The sequence below is a fragment of the Marmota flaviventris genome, chromosome 6 (assembly GCF_047511675.1).
Source record: "Marmota flaviventris isolate mMarFla1 chromosome 6, mMarFla1.hap1, whole genome shotgun sequence".
NCBI classification, from domain to species: domain Eukaryota; kingdom Metazoa; phylum Chordata; class Mammalia; order Rodentia; family Sciuridae; genus Marmota; species Marmota flaviventris.
Window position 1 is genome coordinate 121,855,811 of NC_092503.1, and position 20,773 is coordinate 121,876,583.

General features: G+C 49.2%; 1 protein-coding gene and 1 non-coding gene across 4 annotated transcripts; both read right to left on the bottom strand.

Annotated features, from left to right (window-relative positions):
- Nucleotides 1–203: 203 nt before the first annotated feature.
- On the bottom strand, nt 204–15,548 carry Prrc2a (proline rich coiled-coil 2A). 3 transcript variants are annotated; one of them, XM_071613530.1, is made up of 31 exons: nt 15,461–15,548; nt 13,090–13,264; nt 12,404–12,581; nt 11,781–11,880; nt 11,627–11,699; nt 11,173–11,316; nt 10,863–11,014; nt 10,601–10,680; nt 10,311–10,453; nt 9,935–10,025; nt 9,588–9,804; nt 8,583–9,045; nt 7,977–8,167; nt 7,482–7,779; nt 6,895–7,105; nt 4,832–6,700; nt 4,256–4,524; nt 3,931–4,061; nt 3,567–3,696; nt 3,377–3,462; nt 2,951–3,184; nt 2,658–2,798; nt 2,468–2,539; nt 2,189–2,356; nt 1,898–1,983; nt 1,532–1,742; nt 1,357–1,455; nt 1,038–1,250; nt 839–933; nt 646–736; nt 204–544 (listed from the first exon to the last, which is right to left on the bottom strand). In XM_071613530.1, exons 2-31 carry the CDS (start codon nt 13,199–13,201, stop codon nt 404–406), a joined length of 6,489 nt encoding a protein of 2,162 aa, XP_071469631.1. In that variant the 5' UTR covers nt 13,202–13,264; nt 15,461–15,548; the 3' UTR covers nt 204–403. The 3 variants fall into 3 exon arrangements, with proteins under 3 accessions (XP_071469631.1, XP_027777763.1, XP_027777762.1); XM_027921962.3 differs by lacking the exon at nt 15,461–15,548 and adding an exon at nt 15,106–15,268 and having other exon boundaries at nt 1,898–1,980; XM_027921961.2 differs by lacking the exon at nt 15,461–15,548 and adding an exon at nt 15,106–15,268.
- Nucleotides 12,778–12,907, bottom strand: LOC114080373 (small nucleolar RNA SNORA38). The gene has a single exon (XR_003580604.1). It is a non-coding gene; the product is annotated as a small nucleolar RNA SNORA38 (small nucleolar RNA).
- Nucleotides 15,549–20,773: the final 5,225 nt, after the last annotated feature.

The following is a 20,773-nucleotide window of genomic DNA, read 5'->3' on the forward strand; positions in this document are numbered from 1 at the left end:
AGCCCATTTTTGTTATTTTAGAGACGGGGGTCTGAGTTGCTTAGCCTCACCGTTGTTGTTAAGGCTGACTTTATATTCCTGTCTCTGCCTCCCAAGCAGCTGGGATTATAGGCGTGTGCCACCGCACTAAGCCCAGACATATTCTTAATGAAGCTACACCATGCTGTTAAAAGTATTATAATCAAACATACCCATCCCCCGAGTCACTTGGAAATATATTTTTTTAATCATTTTATTATTCTTTTTTAACAAACGGCCCCAGGGATAGGGGACCAGGGGAAGGGGGAGGAGGGGAAGCGAGGCTCCAGCCCCACAACCCTTCCCCACCCACCCCTTTCCCCCTTATATATTTATAATCTATATACAAGCCCCGGGGGGTGGGGTGGGGGCAAGAGGAACTCCCTCAGCGGGGTGGGGGCAATTCAGGCTCCTTGTCCCCTCGGGACCCAGGCTCTTCTGCCCTTCTGGAAGACCCTTCTCGAGAAGGTGGCCCTGTCCGCTCCCAAGGCTTCGGCATCCAGCGCAGGGCATCCGGTGGGGAGGCCTAAGGGACAGGTGGTTATGGAAGAGTAAATCAAATTATTAGGTCAGGAACTCAGGTGGCAACTCTTGAATTTAGACCGGAGGCCACAAGAGTTTCTTCACCTGCTGGTAGAGGTCGATGCGCTGGGTGCGGAACACTCCGCTGTAGGTGGAAGGTGGGGCCTTGAGACGGGAATTGAGACCAGGGAAGGACCTGAGGGAGGAAGCGTGTTTAAGGTAAGTTTAGGACTTTCCCTGACTCCAAAGAAAGACAAATCCTTGGAGATAGGGAATCTGCATTCCAATTTGTGATTACCTTCCAGATGGGGGAGTACGAGATGAGCCAGGTCCCCCAAGGCTGCTGCTTAATTTCCGATAATCCTGGAAGGGCTTTAGTTCCACTGGATGAAGCTGAAGGTAAAGAATTCCTGAGCCTCCGCCCATCAACCCATTCATCTTAAGACAGAGAGAATCCCTGTCCCTAAACTTGGAGTGCCTCACTTGCTGTACTTTACCTCTGCTCGCCCCAAGCTAGGGGGGAAGGGCCTGGCAGGTGAAGGCAGCACCCGAGTAGCAGGAGCAGGTGGGGGCCGCACAGCCAGGCTGGGAGGCTGCAGAGCGGGGCCCACAGGTAACAGGGAAAGTGGGGGTGGGGCAGGAGGTGGTGCTGGCGGCAGGGAGCCAAAATTCACCACAGGCAGCTGTGAATCTACCATGGGTAGAAGCATCTGTAACAAAAAAGCCAAGTGTGTACGTTGAGTCAGGAAGTCATTTTGGAAAATAAAGCTAGTGACTAGATAGAGAATAAAGGGGGAGTGGGAAGATAAAAGGTACCTGCTGTGCAGGGGCCCCTGAAGGAAGGAAGCCACTTTGGCCACCAGGCTGCAGAGGAGCAGAATAAAAATCCGAAGGGGATGGCAGGTCCTGGCGTACCTGTTAGGGAACGGGGAGAAGTATGTCAACTCCCCTAAACATTCCCCCCCACCCCTAGCACCTGCCCACCTCTTACCTGAAGCAAAGGCGGGTCAGGCAAAGGGCTGGGGCAGAAAGCTGGAGAGTAAAGAAAGGAAGGTGGAGGGTAGAGAACTCCTCCAGCTGGCAACTTCCCCAGTTCTGTTGCTTGCAGTGCTGAGAAATCCAGAAACTGGCCCTTGAGTGCTACCCCAGAGAGCAGGGCCGAGGGAGGAGCTGGGCCTGGGGGTAGGTATAGGGGCTGTGACCTGAAAAGACATCAGGGAAGGAATGGTGTTAAGAAGCCAGTTATTTACTCTTAATCTCAGCAATGCCTAAATCCAGAAAACCTCTAGAACCCAAAACTACATCTTCTCTTCCCTGAAATCTATCTCAACTTTATTCTGAGGTCCACAGGTCTTACCTGTAAGGGTGAAGTGAGGGTGTCCCAGGGCGGAAGCCTCCATTATTGGGATGTAACTGAGAGCCCATGGCTCCCCCAGAGACCTGCTAGAGAAAAGGCAGGTTTGAAATTGCTCCATTTATATCTGGTCAAGAAAGCTAACCCATCCCCCGACTGCAGCAGCTTAAAAAGGAGAGAAATAGAATAACAAGGAAATAGTGTTTTACAATTACACAAATTAGGTCTGATTAGAAGAAACAACAGGCAGAGAAGATTCTTTCAAGGGCACACAGGATGAAAATTGGGGCTTACCTGGGAACTGGGAGGCCCAGGGCTGCCATAGAAGACCTCAGGATATAGGCGCTGGCCTGAGGAACTAGGCTCTGGGCCACAGTGCCCAGAACCCAGGCTCTTGGATTGTGGCTCAGCTGAGGCAGAAGCACTGGGGAGTAGCTCCCAGTCTCTGGATATCGGAATGGCCTGGGCAGGAGAAAACTTATCAAGAAGAATGCCCGATGTCCTGGACACCCAGGTCACTCTCAGAAATTTTCACCAGAAATGTTGGGTCTTCCTACTGAATTCTCCACCTACCTCGGCAACTGATGCTGTTAGCTCCTTCTCTGCTTTTAAACTATCTCCTACCACTAGGCGCAGGTCTGAGTCCTGTGATAATAAGGCAGGAGAACATCCTGTGATTCAGACATGTTTTCCATGTCCTGTCTCTAGCCCCTCCTCTCTCCTTCCAACATAGGAAGATTCCCAGGGTCTAGTTCACACACACCTTGTCACTAGTTCCAAACTGGACTGCTTGGCCAGGTCGATGGGATGGCCGGAGGGGGCCAGGCTCTGGGCCTCGGTCCGTACGCTGTGTTCGTTCTGTGCCTATGGGGCCAGGGGGCAGAGGCTGCTCCCTGGGCAGCTCCTGAGTTGCAGAACATAGTAAAGTGAAGGTATAGGGAGGATAGGGAACCCAAATGAGGGAATTCCCAGAACACCCAGAAAGAGGGACGGAACAGATAAAGGGAAAGCCAAAGATTACTTGAAACATTCTTATCCTTTCCTTTGGTCTTTTACCTTTCTGTCCCCATCATGGGGGGCAGGTGGCCGTCTCCTAGGAGGTTCAGAGGGTTCAGAGCCAGGTGGACCCTCACCAGGAACAGCATTCAGGGGTGAGGGGCCTCCAGGCCGCTTGGGGGGTCCCTCTGCTGCCCCCTTGAGTCCTCCATCAGGGGAACTTCGCTGGCTGCAGGGACCTGATGACACCTGAGAATCCCCACTCAGGTCCACCCCACTGTCAGACTGACTCATCTGAGAGGAGCGGAGAAGGAGCTAGTTAAATCAAGGTAAAGAGCATCCCGATACCTGACTGATGCACACATACAAATTTAAGGAGATAACCATGTGAGAACAGCCCCAGACTTGACCCAGAACAGGTGGGGGAAATATGACCAATATTCAGACAAGATCCCAACTCAACAACTCCCTCCCATCCTCACACACCTCTGTGCCAGCCACATCCTCAAATGGACTCAGGGGCTCCATCCAGGGCTCCATGGAGCCGGGCCGGTAACTCTTTCGGCTGGTGGCTGGAGGAGAGCACCAACCAGGATGCAGGCAGTGAGAAGACAGTTCCAAAGCCACCTCACTCTCACTACTTTACCAGCTCCTTCCTTCATTCAGCTTCACTCACCAGTATGTAAACGATCCCAGATGTGGGGGGTCAGGGCCTCTGTGCCTGCATCTCTGGATTCTCCCTGAGGGCCCGGGACCTCAGGCTTTGAGGGCAGGATTCCAGAGGTATGAGAAGCTGGCAGAGATTCCTAAAGGTGGAGAGAGGCCAGAAGCAAAACACGAATTGGGTAGGAACTGGGGAATATAGGAAGCCAGGACAGAGTGAGGCATTGGGGCAACAATGAAAACACACGGGAAACAAACAGTAACTACTAGTGAGAATTTTGAGTAAGAATATGGGAATAGCAAAGAGTGGAGAAATATAACCAAGAACCTTCAAAGTGAAAGTGCAGCAAAGCCCAATCTCCAGCCCCATCCCTCACCTCCTGCAGCAGCTCCAGTTTTCGGGGAGGTCGCTCCCGCCGTTTGGGGGGGAAGGGATTAACCCCGGCAGAGTCCCGGGGAGTCCCGCCCACCCCCCTCACCATCGGCCCTGGCTCCTCGAAGTGGGGGTCTGGGGAAAAGGGGAAAACTGTCAGCATCTGCCTCACTATCACTGACCCTAGCTCCCTACTGTTCCCCCCAATCCTTCCACCCTTGCTCAATGAAGACACCCAGCAGCAGGGCCCCCAGGCCGCTCTTCCCACTTCAGCACCTGACCTTCTCTGGGGATAGAAACATTCCCACCCAGTACCCTCTCCAGCTTACCAGAACTGACACTGTTGGTGGCCCTCTGGGGGTCATATCGGGTTGGGGGCCGAGGGGAGGAGCCCTGAAGGGCTTGGGGAGGCCCAGGTTTAGGCCTTGGGTGCCCCCCTGGTGTTGTTATGTTTCCTTGGCGGCTGCTAAGCTGGGCCAGAGCCTGTTGGATGCCAGCAGGGTTGCTGTGGATAACTTGGTCCAGGCGGAAGACAGCCGAACTGCTAGGGGGTGGGGGAGGCAGGGGGAGTCCTGGAGGACGCTCCTCTGGAGGACGGCTGAAGAGAAAAGAGCATTAGTTCCCAAGGTTCACTAAACTGTTTTTCTATACACTTCTATTTTTCAACTTTTTCCCATTAAAACCTGTCCTTTTGTTATGCCCCTCTAAGAATTTTTCATGTTTGGATCTGTGTAGTTAAAAGCAAGAAACAAGATGTGGAGTACTAGTAATCAGGCACCTTAGTTGACCATGGAACCCTAATGCTTTTCTAATTTGAGTCCATGTGCCTGTACCTATCCTCACCTTCCCCCGGGGCTTTCTCCCACTTTTTTCCACCTTAAGAATAAACTCCAACCTGTACACACCTTCGGTTTTTGGGAGAGGGCCAGCTCCTCTTGTCCCCTCGTCCTGGGCCGGTCCTTCCCCCTGGACCTCCACCACCACCTCCACTGCTTCCACTTCCACTGCCAGTCTTGCCCCCGGGGCCTGGGCGGCGGTTCTGCCGATCCATTCCTGGCCTCTGACTTGAGAAGCTCCGCTTGCTCAAATCCTTGGCCCTCTGGCTCAGATCTCCACGGGACATGGTTGAAATGCCTGGTCCAGCCCCACCAGTACCACCCCCAGGAGTTCCCACAGCTTTGGGGGTCAGAATTGCTGGTGGGGGAGCCTCCTTGTCACCACGACGCTCACTAGCAAAGTCACTGCTCTCTGATGCAGTCTCCCATTCCTCATTGGCTTGGTCTGAGTTCTGGTTTGACAGATCAGGAGACTTGGCCGCTGCCCGACGAGGTGGAGGGGGCACTGTGACTGTTGCCAAGGTTTCCTCAGGTCCAGGAGTGGAGGCTGGAAGGGCTAGGGAAGAGGGCTTGCCCTCAGCCCCTCTGGCAGCATTCTCTCGTTCCTGTTTCAGCCTCCGGAACCGAGGTGGTTTGTCCTGCTGCTGAGCCCTTCCATGCCTCCTCCTTCGGGGTCGTTCCCCATCTTCCACACCTATACCCATGTTGCCTACTCCACTGTTGCCTCCCCGGGCCATGGGAGACAGAGGTCCTGGAATCAGCTTCTCTTTCAAAGGCTCCTTACTCGGAGGTAAAGGACCTGTTGGAGGTTTCTTTGGAACCAAGGACTTGGATGGAGGGCTCCAGCCTGGGCAAACAGGAGGAGGGGGCCGCCCTCCCCCTCGGCCACGCCGTGAGGGCACCCCTCTTGGAGTGAAAACACGTCCACCTCGGGCAGTGGAAAAACGGGCAGGGGCAGGTGAAGGGGGAGCTCCTGGTGGTGGGTGAGCGAGAGGGACCTGGGTGAGTACTCCCTCCTTAGGTGGGGGAGCCTCTTTGTCTGAGGGAGCCAGATCACTCTCATGGGTCTCACTGCCTGTTTCTGAGCCACGCTGCCGGCGCCGCTTAGGAATTTCTTCATATTCTGAACCCTCACTTCGTGTCTCACTAGCAGTGCGGCCTCGGGGAGCAGCAGGGTGGTTTGGTCCTCCAGTCCCAGCTCCACGCCCATCATCTCCACGAAACTCGCGGTAACTGCGGAACTCTCGGCTTCGGGCTCCCCGTCCCCGTCCCCCATAGGTCCCCCGAAAACCCCTCCCTCTGGCAAAATACTCGCCTCGGCCCCGACCCCGGCAAGAGGTAGGACCCACTCTCTCATATGAATAATCCCTCCGAAGCCTTGGTGCAGGGGAAAGATTCCCACTGGGTGGGGTCTCCTTGGGGACCATTTTCCCCTTAGCTGTCTTGACTGGGTCTGGCTTTGGGGGTTTGGAGGAGTCATCCCCCTGTTCCAGGGATTTAGGAGGCAGCTCTTCCACTTTTGCAGGTGGTGGTGGTTTCTTTATAGGCCCAGCCCGGCGGGGAGGGGCCCCTGGATCCTCTGGAGGGATTCCTCGACGACTGCTACCTGGGCGAGGGCCCCAGCGGGTCTCGGTACGACTCTCTCTGCGTGGTGGTGGGGGGCCTTGGCCTCCCCCTCCAACTCCACGGGCAGGCTTTCGACCTTCCGGCCCTGTCAGCTGTGGAGTCTCCTCCTTGGGGGGTTCCTTCTTGGGTGGTGAAGCTTGTATCTTGGCAGCTTCATCATTGCCTGGGGGCCAGGGGAGTGGGTGGGGCCCTGGGGGAGTTGGCTCCTCCAGAGGGAAACGAGAAATTGGGGGCCCAGGGGCTCCATTCTCAGGAAAGCCTGGATAACTGGCCAGATAAGGTGGTGGAGGAGGTATTGGAGGAGTCTCGCTCCTAAAAGGGAGACAGAAAAAGAATGAAGTATCTCAGGATGAGGAAAACAAGAATTGGGTGGGGAAAGAGAACACCTTAATATGAGCTAAATATTCCCTTTATGTTCATCATCTCACCAATAATCCACAGTACCTTTTCCCTAGACCCAGGCCCTTTAACTAGGAACTAACTCATTCCTCATTAACAAGACTCACCTCAACCCCTTGTCTTCCTCATCTGCAGCCTGGCGCAGAGGTGAAGTAAGCGGGCGAGGGTCAGTGGGTGTGGTGGTGAAGACATCTCCTACCCAGGCCAACTTTGGATCCACTGGTGGGGTGCCCCGTTCCCGTAAGAGGGGGGCTGCATGACGTTCAAACGGCTCTGAGCTAGAACCCCCGCTATCTGAGCGCTCTCGGGGAACTAGGCCTGAGGAAACAAAAAAAGAACAAAATCATTTCATGTCATCTGGACTTCCAGCGCTTCAAAACCACCTCCCCGATCTAGTCTTCTCTGTTAAGTCAGCACCTTTCATCTTTCATACCAGCAAATCTGTGCCTTGCCTATTCTTGTGAAAGGAACAATCACTCAGTTGTCATATGAAAGAACCAAACCCCCTAATAAAGCCTTGCCAAATAAGGCCCAACGTTTGTTTCTTCCCTAAGTCCACTCTCACACAGAACTATCTCTGCCATTAAGCACTCCCCTCACCCCTACTTGTAATTCCAGTCACAACAAATTGAGACATTGATATCCACACTTCCTAGGACTGAGGGGTTTTACCACCTCTCCAAAGGCCCCTTACCAGAAGGATGCACACCAGGAGGGTAGAAGTCCAGTGGGGGCCGGCCCTGAAGGAGCCGAGGGTCCACATAAGGAGGAATCATCATCCAGCGAGGATCAAAGTTCATTGGGGGCATGGGTGGGGGCCGGCCCAGAGCACCTGGGTACAGGGCCTTGGGGGGTGGTGGTGGAGCCTGCGGAGCTGGCACAGCCCCCAGGGTCACAGGCTGTGGTGGTGATGGGGGCACTGGGGCAGGAGGGGCAGACCCCTGTTGATGCTGCTGCCATTGCTGCTGCTGTTGCTGCTTCAGGAGCTGCTCCTGAGGAAGAACAAAAAAGATGGGATGGAAGAGGTTATAAAGCCCCCACACGAAGGGAGCAACAGAGAAAAAAGTTAATGCACAAGTTTGACAAAAACCTGGAGTACATGGAAACTGTCACACAGGAGACCCAAACAAAGGCAAAGAACCCAGAAGACAACTTATGGATAAAATTAGCAAAAACAACTTGATCTCACCTGCTGTTGCCGCTGGAAACGAGGAGGCAATGACTTCTGATACTTGGGGTAGCCCAAGCCCTGGCTGGGGGGCTGTCGGGCAGGACCCACCCCATCACCCTTGGGTTCCACCTTTGGGGCTGGGGGTGTGGTAGGTGGAGGAATCTCTTCTGGTGGTTCAGGACCCTCTTTTGAAGGCAGTTGTGGTTCCACTGCATTGGAGAAAAGAACAGAGTAACCTAGTGCAATAGGACAGTCCAAGAAAAGATCAGAAATTCCAGCCAACTCATGTAGCTTGCTCTCTCCAGAGACTGAGGTATTCAACCGAATCCCACTGTATTGAAGCCCATCCCATGTAAAACCCATAAAAACAAACTATGGCCTCAAGAGCCACTACTGCTGCTATTAATGGCCTATGAAATCACCCAAACAACTTTCTTCAATCTTGCTCCACTCTAGGCTTATAGAAGCAGTTTTAGAGCTTTCCCTTTCATAGATGAGCAAATGATGGGACTTCCCCCCACCACTCATAGACAAACAAACCAAAACAAATAACTTCTACTTCACTTCCATCCCTACTACCCTGCACCCTTAAGATCTTAGCAGTACCTATCCTCTTTTCCATACCTGGGCTGGCTTCAAAGCTGCCACTGCTGGTGCTACTGGTAGTGCCACCACCACTCACTAGAGTGGGAACTGGAACCACACCTGGACTGGGGGTGGACTGAGCAGGAGGGGCCTGTGCTGGCTCTTCAGGTTCTTTCTCTGGTGTTGTGGCTGGTGCCGGCGGTGGAGCTGGACTTGCAGGGAGTTCTTTGGGTCCTGCAGGTGGTGGAGCTGGGGCAGGTGGGGCAGCAGGCTCTGCTTTGAGCCGTTTGTCAGGTGCCCCAAACTTTTCATCCAGTCGCTTGAGCTTCTCAGCACAGGCTGCCCGGCGCTCTTCCTGCATGCGCCGCTCTTCCTCTTCTCGCCTACGGCGGGCCCGCTCCACTGCCAGGGAGATTTCAGATGAAGACTGCTTTCGCCGCTGCCGCCATGCCTCATCCTCATCTTCAGGTGCTGGGGGTTTGCAGGGAGGACCCCCACGATCCTGTCAATGGGCAGACCCAGCAGGCCAGGGGTGTCAGTCATTAGGCTTTCTATCATCTCTCTTTTTTTTTAATATTTATTTTTTAGTTTTAGATGGACACAATATCTATTTTTATGTGGTGCCGAGAATCGAACCCAGCACCTCATGCATACTAGGTGAGCACACTACCACTTGAGCCACATCCCCAGCCCTTTCTATCATCTCTTTAGCAAAACAATCAATTAAAGGATGCCAGTGTCAGGCCTCGGGGGTCAATGGCCTTTGTGGGTGGAAACAAATCTAATCACCTTTTTTTTTTTTCATTCCTTTTCTTCTTTGGAGACCTAAGCACTCAGGGGTCTTGTTTTTCCTTACTAGCAGCCCAATTTTTCTCCCAGACTCCCCAGGATGTTCTCAAGCTTTCCAGAGATTCTCCATTACCCTCAACTTCACAGAGTCCTTTTTCAGACTTCCCTTCCGTTTCCTCCATTATCACTGCTTCAATTACTCAGCTGATACCTCCCACAATTTAACCCTTCTCAACCCTCATTGTAGACACTCACTGGGTAGTCCCCAGGGGGGCCCCAGTTCCCGGTGGGGCCCCGGTGAGGTGGGGGTGGGGGAGGCTTTGGGGCAGGAGGCCCTGGCTCTGTCTCTGGAGGCCGAGAGGTCTCTGCCCAGGCGGTCTTGAGAGGGGGCGGTTCACTGCCAGAGGAGGTGCCCTTTTTGCCATCTGCTTCAGGAGGCCGTTCCTCACCAGCAGCTGATTGGGAATCTTTGCTGTGAGCAGAACATGAAATTAAATTCAGCTGCAAATCAACTCCTCTGAGACTGTATTACCATGAGTTGTAGAAAAAGAAAAAAAAAAAAAAATTGAGCTCCCTCCTTTCCCCTGATAGTCCTAACTCACTGGCCCTCAGCTCCCTCCTCATCAGAGTCTCGCCCATCTTCCTCATCACTGAACTTGAGCTTTTCAGTGTAGTCAACCTCCTCATGGGCCCCTGAAGAGAAAAATAAAGAGTAGTAATCCAAGTGTCCTGCTCTTCAATCTCAGATGTGTTCCTAGGACACAGGAAGTGGTCTGAAATACATGATGAGACACATTATCAATACTGGCCCCTCCCTCTGAGGTTTATGTTCATCAACTATAAGTCTTGTCACTGTCACTGCTCTCTGTACTTTGCCAAGACCTGGTTTTTCTCCATATATTTTCTCTACTGTTCAATGTCTGTTCTCCCACGATACCCCTTTTAGGATCCAATAGTTAACTGTTCATATTCACTCACCTGCCCAACCATCATCATTTTCCTGGTCCAACTGGTCAAATTCTTTGAGATTATCCTCTTTAAGAATAGAAGGCCGACCCACAGGCTCTACAAGGCGCATTGGTGGCCCTGAGCCCCGGGGGCCCGCCACACGGGGGAAACGGCTGTGTGTTGAAAGAAAAATGGGACAAGATAAAAGATGATGTGTTATAAAACCACACACAAGACTATATCTCCTAGCTAAAAAACCATATCTTTTTCCCAGAGGTTTCCCCTTCCCCCAACCACAAACTCAGACCGGGATTCCTTACCTGGGCCCATCAGGAGTAGGGTATCGATAAGGCCCCTGGGGTCCATAGGGTGGAGGGAACGGAAGGTATGGGGGATACATCTGCAAAAGGACCCAACAGTAGCTGACAAGAGGGACAAATAGACTGCCAGTCCTTTAAACCTGCTATTGTCCACCCACCCTCTGTTTGGCTGCCTGCTTTGTAACTGCATCCTCCAAAGGTCAAGTCCTTATTCCCAACACACTAGCTTTCAGTGCAACCAAAACAAAAAATCCAGACTCACAAAGGGCGGCATCATTCCGCGGTAGGGAGGGAACTGGGGTGGGCCTGAAGGCTGTAGCCCCCCTCGGGGATCATGACCATGATGAAGTTTGGAGTCCGGGCCCTCCAGCTCATCAGGGCCACGCCCACCTCCGTCCCTCCAAGTTGTAGAATCTACATTTTGGACAAAGGTGGAGAAAAGACATGTTTATATTCCAAGGAAAGTGAAAATGATGGGGAGGAAGGTGAATAAGCCGTCACTTAGCTCAGAGATAGTATAAACAATGTTGTGGCTGAAGGGAACCACTTACTCCCACTATGCAGTCACTCACTTTGGGGGCGGAGGCTTGGTCCTGGCCCAGACGACTGTTCGGCAGACTCCCTTTCCTTGGCAGCCTTGTCCTGGTCGCCAGCCGCCTGCAGGGTCGGAAATTCCTCTCGAGAGAATCGCGACAGTAGGCTTGATGCCCTTCCACCTGTTGGGGTGAAGGCGCAGATAAAAGACAGATACATTTGTTAAAGATTCATGCACCATAAAAGTAAAGGGTTCTAAGAGGTTCCTGCCTTCAAATTCACTTCTTTGAAATAGCTGATCATTCCCCAAGAAGGTCCTAGAACCCTACTACCCCCACATAGAAGATAGATTTAAAACTTCCTCATGTGCCCCATGAAACTGAATACAAGGGACTGAGACTCAGCGAGAGGACCAAGGACACTTAAGGCACAGTCAAGGGCGCCTGCCTCCTGTGATGCTCAGACACAGTTCCCTGACAGTTCTGTACTCACCATCTCCATGTGCTCCATGGGTGACACTGGCTTGTGCCCAGGACTTTACCCCGCTTGGAACCGAAGGAGTGTTCTAAGAAAAAAGATAAATGATGACATGGGTTGGGGGAGATAGAAACCATTTCCCTCCCAACACCTCTAGTTCTCCAGATACCTCGGGGACTGTTGGGGGTCGTTTCGGCTGGTTGGAGGCAGGCGTCTGTGAAGCCGGCAGTGGCTGCGATTCCGGCGGCTGAGCGGTTGAGGCATCGGAACTGAAGGGATAATAGAAAAAGGTTACCCAAAACCCCAAGATGCCTCTCCAACTTCTCCAATTAGTAGAAAGTAAGGATAGACTCTAGGTCCAATACTATTACTTAGAAATATTAGGACAAACTACCATTAATTTTGCCACCCTGTATAGGCTGTTAGCTGTTTCTTTTCTCTAACAAAGAGCTTACAGTACCATTTTTTATTTTTTTTTGGTACAAGGGATTGAACTCAAGAGCACTTAACCACATCTCCAGCCCCTTTTTATATTCTATTTAGAGATAGGGTCTTACTAAGTTGCTGAAGCTGGCTTTGAACTCATCACTGGGATTACAGGCCTGCACCACCACGCACGGTGTCATTTCTTAGTATCTAATCAGAAACCCAGAATAGGTTCAAAAGGTGACTCCTTCATTTTTTTTTTTCTGGTTATCATGGGACTGGACTATACCAAACCAAACCGCAATCCACTTTTAAGTTCAAAGTTAAGATACTCATCACTCTTTGGTCCCCCAAACCTCTGTTTACCTCTTGGGGTCGGACTGCTCCTGTTTGCTTGCCCATCCTGTTCCGTCTTTCGGCACTAGTGAGACATTGGGGTCATTGCCTTTGTTCTCGGCTTTCAGGCTTGGAAGGTTGGCTGGGGGTGGCATACGCCGGGCAATGGCAACTTTCCCGAGACTCTGCAGGCCATGGCGAGGGGCAACTGAAGAAAAGGTGGAGAGAGGGTGAAAAACATCTCACATGGGAGATCTGACAGCATCCCAACCTGATTCTATTCAGACTTCCTGAACAGCCTGTTTCCTACGTACTCCAAGTTTCTCTCAGAAGCTATCCCTTCCCTTGATAAAAATCTCCAAAATGCCTCTTGGAAACGTTGAGATATATTACATTTATTGTCTCTATGTGGGATGACTGATCTGAGCCCGCGAGGAGCAAGCTGGCCCCAGACTTCCCCAAATCCACAATTCTTTTCCTCCAGTTCTTACGTGTCCAAAGACAGGGAACCAAAGACACGCCTTTGTAGGAGGGTAACTGGTGTTAACCCAGAACTCAACACCCTCTACAGGACTCAAGGTAAAACTGGGAGATTTCCAGTGTGTTCCTCTGGTCTTTTACTCTACTATACCCATTCCCCTTCAAAGAGCTCTAAAATGTATACCCCAATCATGCCTAGCCTCCATCCATTAGTAGCATCTTTGTAGGACCCTCACCAGTGGGTTTCTGGATCTCTAAGGACTTGCCCTTATAAGTATCAAACAGGTTGAGCGAGGAATACTTCTTTCCATCCTTCCCCTTGGCAGTCGGCCCCGAGCGATCGGACATTGCGCTGGAAGCTCATTGAGTACGTTGGGTTCTTCAGGCACCTCCCCCAAAACGTGCCGGAGCCTGTGGGCCAGATACCAGTGTCTCAGACTCTACCCTTTTCATAGACTGTAACAGAAATGTAGATGCTCTCTTTCATTCTCACTAGGGACCCGGGTATGTGGCCCTTTAGTGACTTTTCCTCCAGTCTATGTAAATTCCACATTCTTTTTAAGCAACCACAATATAGTTATTTCCCACATAGTGCTAATGCCATGTTTTCTCTTTCTCCTGATACCGTCTACCAAGGAAAAAAATCTAGTTATCTTCCCAGTATTAATGCTCTGCCCTTTGTGCCAATCTAGAAAGGGCAGCAGCCTCTTTATTATTCCCAAAAGTAATAATTCCTTTTCTCCACCAAAATCATTTCAGAGACCTACAATCAAGTGGCAAAGAAAACCAGAAAGAGGCATACAACTCCACCATGAAAGAAAGAAAACTTTAGATCACCAATTTATTAGACACCAGCTCCCAAATCATGCCCCAGGGCCCTGTGCCCCAGGTTCTACTCCCAGCAATCTCAAGTCCCATCTGGGAACGTTTGTAGGAAGGTATGCTGGGAGTTTAAGGATTTTATGAGCTTGCTCCACCAGAATGGGAGCTGGTGCCAGAGGATTCTCATGGAACAACCTGGACTCTACATCTCTCATGTTATAGAACTCCAATTATTTGAAACACTACCTTTTCCTAAAATTAAGCCCATTTTGGCTCCTGGGAACAATTCTACCTTCACAAAAAAGTACTAGTGGGCTTTGGCTTACCCTGTGTAGACCTGAGTAAACCAAAGCACTGTGAAAGAACTGAGAAAAATCCAAAGCACTAAGAAGCTACTTTGAGAACACCCTGTAACATGGGACAGTAACCAGAACGCCAAGCCAAGAATCAACTTCATTTTCCTATCCTCAAAAATGTCCATCAGCAGTCATTTCTTTCCTTAATAGCCCCTGCTCCCCAAGTAGGCCAAACTCCATCTAGAGTGGGTGGGAACAGTGTAAAGGAAAAAGATGGGAGATGGTGAGGAGAAAGTAGATAGGCCCGGGATGAAAGCCAATATCGGGGAGAGAGAGAACTTTATGACAGGCTAGAGATGAGAGAATGGTTATTGCTCTGTAGTACTGGAGGAAGCCAATCTGCGAAAATCAATAATAAGAAAAAAAATGTAAAGAGAACAGACTAAAACTAATAAAAATATTAACACAAACACAGGTGGGAAATAATATATGGAAGTAATGGCAGGGAAAGGATGCGGAGGAGAAAGTAATGGTATAGTGTCTAGCGACCCAAAAAGAAACACGGTGTTGGGGAGAAAGAAGGGGACAGGTCTACGAAAAATGAAAAAGCAGAGAAGAAACTGAGGAATATAGAAGGCAGATGCTGGATAAAAGCAAGGTTCTAGAGGGGGAGTGACTCGACGCAAAGGGGCCAATTAAGGGGGACCAGAGCACCGGGTAATGGGAGGGGGAGGTCCCATAATATGGAAAAGAGACCCTCCAAGAGGAGGTCTGTCGGGCGCGGCTCAACCTAGGGCGGCGGTGGCGGGGAGGGGGCTAACAGACGGGGGTGAAGGAGCAGAAGAGCAGTAGAGGGTACAGTGTTTCGGGCTCAAGAGCTGGGGTCGGTCTCTGAAGCCAGGGCGGTGAGTGGGTTGGGGCAGGCTGCAGGCCCTGAGAGAAGGGATGGAGGTGCCGGTACTAGGGTAGAGGTACCGGAGGGGGAGGGGCAGGCAGGCCCGGCAGCAGGAGGACAAAATGGCGGCGGCTAATGGCAGCTTCTCCTCCCCCCGGCCCGCCGCCGCTGTCGTCGCCGCCGCCGCCTCCGCTCCCGCGCCGGAAAAGGGCGTCAGCGCTCGACTCGCCCAGACTCACCTGGCCGGGTGCGTGGGGGTCCGGGACCGGGACTTAGGGGCTCCCCGGGGCGGGATGGCGGTGGGGCGGGGGCGGATGGCGGCGGATGGCGCCGGGTTCGGCTCCTCCCGTCTCCCTCGCTCACTCCGCGGCTGGGCTCCGACTAACGGCCCATCCGGGCAACCGCCGCCCCCGGGAGCGCCCCCCCACCTCCCGCCTCCCACCGCGGTTGGACACGCCCCCTGTTTTGCATAAAGGGCGGGGCACTTTCTAACCTAACCTTCTTTACTTCTGGGGCAGTCCTTATTTAAAAAAAAAAAAAGGGCAGAGTGTGCGGGGCTTGCAGAGCTTATTTGCATAAAGAGGAGGGACTTACAGACGATAGGACGCTGGTTGGCTGAGGAGGCGGGCCCCCGGCGTCGGCCGTTGAGTCGTGTAGAGGGGGCGGGAATGCGGCGCCGGTCGGCCGGGCGGTTGGGGCGCAGAATTTACACGACGAATGGTGGGAGAAAGAGGCGGGGCGTGCGTCGTGCGTCCGCAGAAAGATGGGAGCGGAGAGACGTAGGGACGCTGAAAGTGGAAGGAAACGATGCAAGGCCTGTGGTCCTTTCAGCGGAGGAGAAAGAAAGGACGGCGAACGAACCGGAGGGATTACAAGCGGAGGGCGGGGCTTACGGGGAGAGTCCCAACTCACGCGTCCTTTCGCGAGAGGTGAAGGCCTCAGAGGGGCGGGGCCTTCCATTTATTAAATCACGTCATGCAAATGAGGTGGGTAGACAGGCCAATCCCAGGTTCCAGGGGAGCGTGTCATCGACACCCGCGGCGTAGGCATTCTTTGAGTAGTTCTATTTATTTGCATAATATATGCAAATCATTGAACAAAGATAAGCTAGGAATGACCTAATCTTCAAAATATCAGCAACTGAAGACTAAGACTTACAATTGATTTTACAACCTATAATTTTCTTGAATAGATTTTTATACTTGTTATTATCGGGTTTCAACAGAGGGTTTCATTTTACAAACTGCAGGACTGTTTTCTCCCTTTGTCTTCAGTTCTTGACTGTAGAATCCTCGGCTCCATTTAGACCTGCTAGTTCAACAAATCATTCAACAACGATATTTTGAAACTCTGAATATATGCACAGAATATTATAGAAGTAAAAATAAAATGTGTCTGCCTGGGGAAGTTTAGAAGTGCTTCTAGAAAAAAACATTAAGAAATATGAAGTCGGGCTCAGTGGTGCTCACCTGTAATCCTAGCAACTCCGGAGGCTGAATCAGGAGGATCGCAAATCCAAGTTCAGCCAGGGTAATGTAGCAAGACTGTCTCAAAATAAAAAGGACTAAGTATGTAGCTCAAGGGTAGAACACCACTGGATTCAGTCCCCTGTACCGAAAGAATGAAAAAGAAGAGCTAATTATAGTTTAGCCAAGTTTTGAGAGGGTGCAAAATAAGGTTCAGTGAACAGATCAGTGAAAGCGTGTGTTTGGGGACCTGCACCTAGCTGGCAATGATAAAAATGACTATTTGTCCATTTTTTGGACAGTGAAGGCAGAAAATTTGTCAGGAGTCAGTTAAGAATATTAGCCTTTGCAGCAGGTATGGTGACACATGCCTGTAATTTCAGCAACTTGGGAGGCTGAGGTAGGAGAATAGCAAGTTCAAGGCCAGTCTCAGCAATTTAGCAAGGCCCTTAGCAATTTAGAGAAATCCTGTCTAAAACTAAAAAAGAAAAAGTACAGGGGATGTAGCCCAGTGGTAAAGCACTCTGAGTTCAATCCCCAGTACCAAAAAAAAGAAGAAGAATTTTAGCCTTTAAGGGTGTAGCATGTGTGAGGACCTGGCATCAAATACAAATACATATTTGTATTTGTAAGGTTCAGTTTCCAAACTTTCAAAAATTATTCTCTTATCCTCTCTCTCTATATATAGTTAACTACCACACCATTTTTTTGCTCCCCTTTGCCACAGCAAAAAATTTTTATTTTTCTTTTTTTTTCTTTAACGGTACAATATTTTCTTAAAGGTGTCTATTATTACTTTCTCTAATTTCTATACTTCCAAGGTAACTTTCATCCAACCCAGGGCCTTACAAATACTAAGCACATGCTCTACCACTGAGCTCTACCTCTAGTCCCCAATCTCACTTAAACTCACTCCAGTGAAGCCTTCACCCTGACCCTCTACTAACCAAAATGGGTTGTCAAGGACATCGAGTCTCTTGGTTTCAGATAGCATTTATGCATTGATGACTTCCAAACATATAGTTTCATCATGGATCTCTCCCCCCAACTCCAGACTTGTATTTAGGTTTGATGTCTCTCGGATATCTAATAGACCATTTCAAATTAAGTGTATCCAAAGATAGACATTTGATCTCCAGCTTCTCAAAACTTGCTGTATTCATAGCCTTCCCCATCAGCTGAAGCTGATGGCAATTTCAAAAATCCGGTGAAGTCCAAAACCTCAGAATCCTCATTGACCCTTCCTTCCTTCCTTCTTTCCTTCCTTCCTCCCTCCCTCCCTCCCTCCCTCTCAGGGGTGCTCAACCTCTGATCTACATCCCCAGCCCAATTTTGTATTTTATTTACAGACAGGGTTTCACTGAGTTGCTTAATGCCTCTCGGAGACTGAGACTGGCTTTGAACTTGTGATCCTCCTGCCTTAGCCTCCCATGCCACTGGGATTACAGGCTTACGCCTCAACGGCCAGCATTGCTCCTTTCTTAATCTCACTTCTCACTTGCAATCAAATAGGAAATTTTATCTTGAGAAGATATCCAACCTCATCACTTCCACTGCTTCCACCTTGATCTAAGCCACCATCATCTCTCAGTGGGGATATAGCAACAGCCTCTCAGTTGGTCTCCTTGAGTCTCTCCTGCTCCTACAGACTCCTCTCTACACAGTAGCCAGAATGGGTCTTTTCTCCCAGGAGGCCTCAAGGGACTCATCTGATCAATGTCCTGTAATGTTCCAATTTGTCTCAGAATAAAAGCCAAACTCTTTAGTGTGACCTACCATTCCTCAGTGGGTCGATCACATACAGTCTCTGATTTTATTGCTTTCTCTACCTGCTGTAAGAGATGTCTTACTTTGGAGCCTTTCTGATGCCCTTTTCCTCTGTAGTTGGCTCTTCCCCCAGAAGCCCTTGTGGCTCACGCTTTACCCTCCTTGAAGTTTTTGCTCAAAGTTAATCACCTAAACAGTAAGGCCTATCCTTATTAACTGTTTCAAATTTTAATCTCGTTTGCCCCCACCCCTAAATCCTGGTACCCCCTCATTCCTCACTTTTGTGATACTGGGGATTGAACTTAGGGCACTTAACCAACTGAGCCACATCCCCAGTCCTTTATATTTTTTATTTTAAGACAGGATTTTTTTTTAGTTATATATGGACACAATATCTTTTATTTATTTATTTATTTATTTATATGTGGTGCTGAGGATCGAACCTAGTACCTCACACATGTGAGGCATGAGCTACAGCCCCAGACCATGAGACAGGATCTTAGTAAGTTGCTTAGAGCCTTGCTAAATTGCTGACGCTGGCCTTGAACTTGGTATCCTCCTGCCTCAGCCTCCCAAGTTGCTGGGATTACAGGTGTGCACCACCATGCCCAATTCATACTACTTATCATTTCCTAATATATAAGTTTTATTTGTTGTTATTTTTGGAGCTGGAGATCCCATCCTGGCCCTCAGGTTTGCTAGGTAAGCACTCTACCTCTAAATTGAATCCCCAGACCCCATATAAATTTTAAATTTTGTTTGTTGACAGTCTTTCTCCTCCTCTACCAATTCCCAAAATAGAATGAAAGAGAGAGATGTTTGTTTTGTTCACTTTTACATCTCAAGAACTTATAAAAAGAGACTAGCCTGTAGTTGATGCCTATAAAATAAAGGATTTAACATTTTTTAATCACAGCACAATATATATGTATGTAATAAATATGTATGAATTTTCACAAACTAAGCAGAACATGTGATCACAAAAACAGAATCTTAACTAGCACCCCATCTCAGAAGCTGCCCTGGAACTTCTGCTTGTTAGTACCCTCTCCCAAGGCTAATTACTATCCCAACTACATATAATATACCTGAATTTTACCTTTCTTATATTTTATACAAACTATACAGTAAGGATTCCTCTTGCTCAACACTGTATATATAATATTCATTCATGTTGTTGTGTGCAGTTGTAGCTTCTTAATTCTTATTGCTGGGTGGTAATAGTACATGGTATGAGTATAACGCTATTTATCCTGAATGAATGAATTATTTAAGCCCCAGGTCCTTTCTGTCCCTCTTGATGTTACCAGGGTTGTTGTGAAAATTAAATGAATTCATACATGGAAAGTATTTAGAATAGTATCCTGTACATAGTAGGTGCTCAATAAAGGTTAGCTATGAATTTCATTACAGTTAGATACGTATTAACTTATTCAATGATTAAGTTTTGGTCATGAAGCAATGATCTCTATATCATCTGAAGTCGTATACAGTCACTACAGCTCTATAGGAATTACCTACCTGGATGTCTTCCTGGCTTCCCCACTGGGAAGAGCCACTATGAAAGGCTTAGTGGTCCAGTACATGCTCAGTATGTGAATTAAACTGGGATAATCAGATTCTCATTATCAAGGGACTTAAGAAACATGAGGTTAGGAATGTAGCTCAGTGTTACAGTGCTTGTCCAGCATGCAGGAAGCCCTGGGCTTGACGAACCCCTTCACTGGCCAACCAACTGTGCGCCAAAAAAAAAAAAAAAAAGGCTGGGGTGGGGCGGGGGTGAGAAAGATATCTGAAATACTGTCCAAAGAGTGAGGGTTGTTAGAGTTGACTCATCTGGATACCTTGGAGGAGGAAAGGTCTGGCCTCATCAAATACTATGAAGCTCTTAGGCTCCTACCTTCCCTGGATTTGACTGTTCACCCCTTTCTTCAACTCAAGAGATCCTGTGTCTCCATTATCTGCCCCCTTTTCTTTCTTTCCATATTTTTATTGGTGCATTATAGTTGTATATAGTAGCGGGATTTGTTGTTACATATTCAGACATGCTCACAATGATAAACTGGGTTTCTATAGCTTTTCCCCAATAGGAGGATCTCAATGACTCATTTAACTCTTAAGTTATCAGAACTTATAGTATTGTAAATCCTTTACTTCATTTAATGACATCAGTTCTTTCATTCATTCATTCATTCAAGTTTTAAACATTAAGGGCTTGTGATATGCCAGGCAAGATATATTATCCCCATTTTCAGATAAAAACCTCAGAGAGGCTGAGAGATTTGTCAAGGTCAGAAAACTATAGTAGTGGAGAACGTTAGTTCAAAGTAATCCTCATTCTTTTGTGAAAGTTACCATGGACTTGTACCAAATAAACAGATTTTTAAAAATAGCCTACCTAAATTTCTTCAGGTCACAACTGTCTTATACATCTGGAATCCCCCTTGGTGCACAGAGCCATCTGTTGTAGTAGATACTACAATTTTTTATTTATTTTTATTTTTTGCAGTACTGAAGATTGAACCTGGAGTACTCTGTCACTGAGCTATATTCCCAGCCCTTTTTATTTTGGTTTTGGTACTTGGGATTAAATCCAGGGACACTTTATCACCAACCTACATCTCCAGTACTTTTAATTTTTTATTTTGAGACAGGATCTCATTAAGTTGCTGAG

Excerpts from the sequence above, each read along its gene's own strand:
- Prrc2a (XM_071613530.1), bottom strand. The coding sequence starts at position 13,201 with ATGTCCGATCGCTCGGGGCCGACTGCCAAGGGGAAGGATGGAAAGAAG. Across the intron at positions 12,582-13,089 it reads AGAGATCCAGAAACCCACTG|TTGCCCCTCGCCATGGCCTG; the intron begins GTGAGGGTCCTA and ends CCTTTTCTTCAG. Across the intron at positions 6,701-6,894 it reads GAGGAAGACAAGGGGTTGAG|GAGCGAGACTCCTCCAATAC; the intron begins GTGAGTCTTGTT and ends TCTCCCTTTTAG.